Source organism: Leptodactylus fuscus, chromosome 11 (genome assembly GCF_031893055.1).
Source record: "Leptodactylus fuscus isolate aLepFus1 chromosome 11, aLepFus1.hap2, whole genome shotgun sequence".
Lineage (NCBI taxonomy): Eukaryota > Metazoa > Chordata > Amphibia > Anura > Leptodactylidae > Leptodactylus > Leptodactylus fuscus.
The window spans coordinates 86,329,615-86,337,563 of record NC_134275.1 but is presented as its reverse complement, the minus strand read 5'-3'; the positions used below and the strand labels follow the sequence as shown (position 1 = coordinate 86,337,563).

General features: G+C 50.7%; 1 protein-coding gene across 1 annotated transcript; it reads left to right on the top strand.

Moving 5' to 3' along the window:
* The first annotated feature begins 363 nt into the window (after positions 1 to 363).
* CCDC97 (coiled-coil domain containing 97) lies at positions 364 to 3,436 on the top strand. The gene is made up of 5 exons (XM_075260364.1): positions 364 to 456; positions 1,066 to 1,563; positions 2,086 to 2,352; positions 2,592 to 2,718; positions 2,923 to 3,436. Exons 1-5 carry the CDS (start codon positions 369 to 371, stop codon positions 3,077 to 3,079), a joined length of 1,137 nt encoding a protein of 378 aa, XP_075116465.1. The 5' UTR covers positions 364 to 368; the 3' UTR covers positions 3,080 to 3,436.
* Positions 3,437 to 7,949: the final 4,513 nt, after the last annotated feature.

Genomic DNA, 7,949 nt, shown 5'->3' with positions numbered 1-7,949 from the left:
CTCAAGTCTGGAATTACGATAAAGAAAGGGGTGTAGTAAGATGGCGCCGCCATGGGACTCACTGTGCGGGTGTAGTAAGATGGCGCCGCTATGGGACTCACTGTGCGGGTGTAGTAAGATGGCGCCGCTATGGGACTCACTGTGCGGGTGTAGTAAGATGGCGCCGCTATAGGGACTCACTGTGCGGGTGTAGTAAGATGGCGCCGCTATGGGACTCACTGTGCGGGTGTAGTAAGATGGCGCCGCTATAGTCTCTTACTCTGCGGGTGTAGTAAGATGGCGCCGCTATGGGACTCACTGTGCGGGTGTAGTAAGATGGCTGCCGTCCCGCTTCCGGTTGTGGAGGCTCAACATCCGGGAGGAGGAAGATGGCAGCGTCCAGTCCGCTATGTCAGGAAGTGTCTGGGAAATCGGAGTCAGAAGTGGAAGATGAGAATAAGAAGGAGGCAGAGGAGGGTAAGTAGTGGCCGAGGGGCTGCTGGGGCTCCTGTACATGCCCCGGGGGGAGATGGAGCTGCAGGGCTTGTTCCCTCAGGGTCTCCAACCTAACAATCCCCAGGTGTTGTGATACTGCAGCCCTAGGACATGCTGGGAGTTGTAGTTCTCACCTCTGTGTAGCCATAGACTGAAGCTGACTCATTATACCAAGGAGAGCGGTCACATTGGCGGCAGACACGTGGGGTGCGGTATCGGTCCTGGGTGCGCGTACACTTATCATACTGACCCGTACAGACAGAAGCGCGAGCTGCGAGCACAGGACTCCACCATGATGGCGGCGCACATGTGACTAGCCCCCCTTATATTGGGGTAAAGACCGCGTGTTGCAGAATGGTGATGGGCGGGTGCGAGGTGTCATGTGATGGAAATATTAAAAAGTCGCCATATTAAGACCTAATTGTGACTCTCTGGAGCTTGGCCTTGGGGGTTCCCATATTTTGGGTCATGTGATCAGAGCCCCAGGTTGCGTAATCTGCACAAGGTCTTGTTTTTTTGCGGGGCACTTTCACTTCCTAATGGCGCCTTCTAATATTATTAAATGACTTCTGTATTTTTTTTGTCGATAAGATGCCGGATCAGAAGCCGCTGAGAAGGTGCGGCCCGAAAAGACAGAAGATGACAAACCCCCGTGTGACGATGAGATGGACACCTATGTGGACGATGGTAAAGTGCTGGCCAAGGCCTTGAAAGTGGCCAGGAGTTTGGGTAGTCGCGAAGACCCCGTCATTCCGGACCCGGCCCCGGTCAGTGGCCCTCTATTAGATATGTTCAATGAGATCGGTGCGAGTCCGGTGCCCATCCGCAGCCAGCAGATAGGAGAGCCCGAGTTCAGCCACGAGCAGAAGATGGCGATGCTTCTGGACCTGTACAAGACGAAGCCTCTCATCTTTCTGGAGCGATTCCGCAAGGTTCTTAAAGAAGAACATCTGGAGTGCTTCAGCCACTTGTCTGGGGACTACACCGCCGATTTCTACTTCAAGGAGATCCGCAAAGCCTCAGTTATGAAAGTCCATCATACGAGAGTCCGGAACAAGAGGTACGCCGCGCTCCAGCAGCTGATCTCAGGTACGATGGTCTCGTTCTGTGGAGTCCTCCATTATACACACCGCTGTGTAGTCAAGGTTGTCAGATCATGTGGGATATCTCCAGTCCTGCCCGCAGGTGACCGTACACCCTAATAGGACAACCTCTGACCCCGGAGTCCTCCCTGTCAGTGAGGGGCCGTGCACTTACATGACCGGCCAGTGCTCACTAAGGTTCTGGCTCTGGGCTGTCTCCTAGATGGCGTAGATTTGCTCTTCTGGCACATGGATGTCCTGGTGTAGGGGGCAGATGACTCCAGCGTACGGAGCATCAAGGCAAACTCTGTATCTGCAGATTTCTCAGGGCTGGTCCTGATTGTGTGCAGGATTTAGTGCCATCGAGGACATCACAGCCATATTAACCCCGTAATGCTTATGTCCATGACGTCTCCTTAGGATAGGCCGTCATTGTCTTCTCCTGTAACAGATGAGTGGATCGCTCTTGTTCGTATGTGAATAGCGTTACCTCTCGCCCTTAGTCGCTGCATATTCTTTCTTCCCACAGCCGGGGAATATTTCAGCGACGAGCAGATGCGGGATCGGGACCCCCTGATGTACGAGCACTACGTGGGGCAGTACCAGAGCGAGGAGGAGATCATGTCACAGAACAGGTGCGAGATGGCCAAGGCGAATTCTCTATCGGACGTCCTGCTCAACTCCTGCGAGGAGCAGACCCTGCAGAGGAGGCTGGAGGCCCAGCGGGAGATGGAGCACAACTGTGAGGAAGAAGAGGAGGAGGAGGAGGATGACGAAGACAATGAGGAAGGGGAAGGTGAGCCTCAAAGATCGCCACATGTCATCACTGGTGAAATTTACCTGCAATACACCGTTATGTGGGGGTGCTCCAATCTTCTCAAGTTCTGTTTATCTCATATCAGTTCTAAAAATGAAGGCGTCACAGTATTGTTATGTAGCGCAGCGCCCCCCTCTGTAGTCTCGTGGCACAGCGCCAGTCACATGACCTCGTTGTAGACTGGCCCTTTATTACTTACTTGGTCCTTTGTCCTCCAGAGTCTGAGCTACAGTCTGATGAGGAGCGAGCGGTGGATGACGAGGAGCGAGCGCTAATGAGGGAGGAGTTCATCAGCCGGATGCATCAGAGGTTTTTGGATGGAAAGGATAGAGACTTTGACTACAGGTGAGTGGGATGCCATGTTCTCCCCATCTGTATACACCTAGGCTGGGCCACACTCTCCTCTCCAGCCTGGATGTGCTGCCATTGGACCTGGTAGAGCTGGGTGAGGAGCGTTCAGCAGTTGTCTCGCTCTTCTGTCAGCAGACACCATGTGTACAGCACTATCCCCAGCACCTTATACCAGTTTCTGCTTTGTTTCTGTATTAGTGAAGTCGATGACAACCCTGACTTCGACAACTTGGATATTGTCAACCGGGATGAAGAAGAACGTTACTTTGACGACGACGATGATGAAGGTATAGATGAGATGGAGGAGGACACGGAGGAAACGGTTAATGGACAAGAAAGGGACGGCAGTGAGTGATTGGATGATAGACACGGATGGGAGCGACCTCCTGACACCCTCTGATAACAGGGGCAGCCGAATAATCCTGTGCCCTGGGGTGACCACTAGATGGCAGCAGAGATCCAGGCCCGCTCCTTACAAGGGGAGGAATCTCTCGGCCTCCGACTTTACTCTAAAAACATTTTACACAAAAGTATCGGAGACGTGAAGACGATTTATAAGGGGAAAGGGATGAGAAAAAAAATGGCTGCTCCGGACATGATGTAGATATGGAGCAGGTCGTATCAAAGACTATGGCTGCACACTGTGTATACGTAACTTGTAAGGTTCTTTTCTATTGTATTACTTGTATTTTCTGAGCCAGTCATGGAGATATCTGTGTGTGTGTATGTATATATATATATATATATATATATATATATATATATATATACTGACTTGTACAAAAAATCTGCTTTTGGTTAAAAAGAAAACCTTTCTATTTCAGGAGAAACAAAGCAGCAAATAAAAAGTTAGTTTGATAAGTAATAGCTGTCAGGTCTCTCTTCAGTTTTATTCCCTATTTGTATGGACAAGCTGGGTGACTACCAACATGTCCGCCGTCATTACAGCGTCCACAGCTGTGATTACCCAGCTTTCCCATACTCCTGACCAGCTAAGAGCAACACAGAAGCAGAAGGAGGTTTCCTAATGTAACAGGGTTCTGTTCCCCTCTGCAGGGTTTCCCATAGATTTATAGTAGTGTCCGTTCAGTTCCATCATGGCGACCATCGTTTTGCCTGAAAAAATAGCGCTGTGTCAAATGTTACGAAATCTGAAACAGAATCACCAGTATAGATGTGAACAAAGCCAAAGGATCCTTGATATGATGGAATCTCACAGTCAAGGGGTTATCCAGTATCCATAGGGTAGGCCATCAATAATAGATGTGCGAGGGTCTGACATACGGGACAGGTTTTGGTACTGAAGTCTATCGTGCAGCGCTGCAATACCAAAACCGACTGCTACAAATCATACAGCGAGTGAGCAGTGCGACAGGGATGTAGTACAAGGCGCCATACACCGCTCTATTACACAGCAGGTCGGTATCTCGCTGGGTGACCCCGCTATGGTCATATAATGCATATAAAGGGTTGTCCCATTATGGAAACTTACCCCTGTCCTGTGGATGGAGGGATAAGTGTCTGATCAGAAGAAATAAGGACCAAGTGTCCCCCTAAGGCCTCCTTGTGAATGGAGCATCAGAGTTCTTGTGTGACCTGCGCTCCGTTCCCTTCTATAGGGCTGCCCGGACTGTAATGCGCCCGCAGAGATCAGACACGCGTCCCCTATCCTGCCGACAGAGGGTAAGCGTCCAGAACGCGACAACTCCTTTTAAGCCTTTTACTCCAGATTTTGCTCTTCTACTGCCAGGTCATACTCTGTGTGTCCAGCAGGGGGCGCTCTACAGACTCCTATTAGGTGCGGTGACAGTCATCACATTAGAACCGGATTACGTATCCTCAAGTGACGACTTAAGACCTGAACATTAAGAACAGGTGGCGGAGAGCGCGATATTAAGACTGGAGTTTTCTGATGGCTCCCGGGCACAGAACCAGAACTGTACTGGGCCCGGACTGGTGAAAGGAGCCGACTGTAACGCATCGCAGTGACGGGGGATCAGATGTCCTGGCACCGGCCAAATCAGCAATTCCTGATTGTCGTTACTTATATTGATGTAACACTGCCCGGCTATGGGTGTACAAATGGGGGTGGGGGACAGTATAGATCCAACACTCACCATGCACTGTGTATTCCCTCCTCTAGGTGGCAGCACCGGGGAGTAGATTTGGGGATTAGGGTTTGCTGTGGCCTCAGTTACTTCCCTGGTATCTGGATGGAAAGTTTCAGGAACTAAAAAGTCCCATAAATTGTCCCCAATGACGTCATTACCAGCAGGGTAAAGTGGAAATCTCCGACAAGTCCGTCTTATAACTTACCTAGTATACACGTACCTTGCAGCTAACGAAGGCTCCGTGGTTCATTTAGGTATTGAATGCCCCCAGAATATAACGCCCCTCTCATTGTGGCCTATACAGTATAATACCCCCTTAGTAGGTTCCCTCTGAAAAATGCAAAAAACAAAAAGAATGAATAAACCTTACACCCCCCTTCACCCAATCCCCCGAAGTCGTCTCCTGTCTCTGCTGCCGGCCGACCTCACTGCATCGCCTCACCCTGATCTAGGCTGTCAGGAGCACAGACCGGGCCCAAATAATGGGGTGGACTCTACCCGGCCTCACCATTGTACTCAGATCATCTACATCCAACTTCAGCCGGCCATACACATGAGATCGTTATCTGCAGATGAGACCAGTCCTATGTAAGAGTCTGACATCTGCCATAGGGAGTCTCCTAGTCCAGTAACCTAAACAAGTGACCAGTGAGCCTCAATGTAAGAGACGGGACACGTAGGACCCCCTACTACACCCGAGAGGGGGCTCCGCGCTCATATTACAGCACAGGACACGCCAGGTTATATGTGCAGCGCCTCTTACATAGATCCTGGAGAGATCCAGAAGTCTAAAGCAGAAACAGATGTGGGGGACAAGGCCGACCCCTCCCCCCCCTCATACAGCGCACATGGTTTCTGGTAATGGATATGAATAATAAAACCATCTCTCCTTATACTCCTATAATACCCCCTGCAGTGCCCCCAACACAGCTGGCATCATCCGGGGTGAGTCACTGAGGGCTAATGGGCGACAGATGTGACCACCCCGAGATCCAGAACTGTGCGAGTAAACGGACAACAGGACATCGCACCCGGCTCACCCCGAGGAACAAGGAGACTGAGAGCAACTCACCTCCCTCTAATACATAAGACTGTGACCCTCCTACCCCAAACTGTCTATTATTAGAGGAGATCACCCCAGCCCTGCAGATAGATAGGTTACTGTCACCAGAACCAGAATATCACCCCAGCCCTGCAGATAGATAGGTTACTGTCACCAGAACCAGCATATCACCCCAGCCCTGCAGATAGATAGGTTACTGTCACCAGAACCAGCATATCACCCCAGCCCTGCAGATAGATAGGTTACTGTCACCAGAACCAGCATATCACCCCAGCCCTGCAGATAGATAGGTTACTGACACCAGTACCAGCATATCACCCCAGCCCTGCAGATAGATAGGTTACTGTCACCAGACCCAGCATATCACCCCAGCCCTGCAGATAGATAGGTTACTGTCACCAGTACCAGCATATCACCCCAGCCCTGCAGATAGATAGGTTACTGTCACCAGACCCAGCATATCACCCCAGCCCTGCAGATAGATAGGTTACTGTCACCAGACCCAGCATATCACCCCAGCCCTGCAGATAGATAGGTTACTGTCACCAGAACCAGAATATCACCCCAGCCCTGCAGATAGATAGGTTACTGTCACCAGAACCAGCATATCACCCCAGCCCTGCAGATAGATAGGTTACTGTCACCAGAACCAGCATATCACCCCAGCCCTGCAGATAGATAGGTTACTGTCACCAGAACCAGAATATCACCCCAGCCCTGCAGATAGATAGGTTACTGTCACCAGAACCAGCATATCACCCCAGCCCTGCAGATAGATAGGTTACTGTCACCAGAACCAGCATATCACCCCAGCCCTGCAGATAGATAGGTTACTGTCACCAGAACCAGCATATCACCCCAGCCCTGCAGATAGATAGGTTACTGTCACCAGACCCAGCATATCACCCCAGCCCTGCAGATACATAGGTTACTGTCACCAGAACCAGTATATCACCCCAGCCCTGCAGATAGATAGGTTACTGTCACCAGTACCAGCATATCACCCCAGCCCTGCAGATAGATAGGTTACTGTCACCAGAACCAGCATATCACCCCAGCCCTGCAGATAGATAGGTTACTGTCACCAGAACCAGCATATCACCCCAGCCCTGCAGATAGATAGGTTACTGTCACCAGTACCAGCATATCACCCCAGCCCTGCAGATAGATAGGTTACTGTCACCAGAACCAGCATATCACCCCAGTCCTGCAGATAGATAGGTTACTGTCACCAGATCCAGCATATCACCCCAGCCCTGCAGATAGATAGGTTACTGTCACCAGAACCAGCATATCACCCCAGCCCTGCAGATAGATAGGTTACTGTCACCAGTACCAGCATATCACCCCAGTCCTGCAGATAGATAGGTTACTGTCACCAGAACCAGTATATCACCCCAGTCCTGCAGATAGATAGGTTACTGTCACCAGATCCAGCATATCACCCCAGCCCTGCAGATAGATAGGTTACTGTCACCAGAACCAGTATATCACCCCAGTCCTGCAGATAGATAGGTTACTGTCACCAGAACCAGGATATCACCCCAGCCCTGCAGATAGATAGGTTACTGTCACCAGAGCCAGCATATCACCCCAGCCCTGCAGATAGATAGGTTACTGTCACCAGAACCAGCATATCACCCCAGCCCTGCAGATAGATAGGTTACTGTCACCAGACCCAGCATATCACCCCGCCCTGCAGATAGATAGGTTACTGTCACCAGACCCAGCATATCACCCCAGCCCTGCAGATAGATAGGTTACTGTCACCAGAACCAGTATATCACCCCAGCCCTGCAGATAGATAGGTTACTGTCACCAGAACCAGCATATCACCACAGCCCTGCAGATAGATAGGTTACTGTCACCAGTACCAGCATATCACCCCAGTCCTGCAGATAGATAGGTTACTGTCACCAGAACCAGTATATCACCCCAGCCCTGCAGATAGATAGGTTACTGTCACCAGAACCAGCATATAACACCAGCCCTGCAGATAGATAGGTTACTGTCACCAGACCCAGCATATCACCCCAGCCCTGCAGATAGAT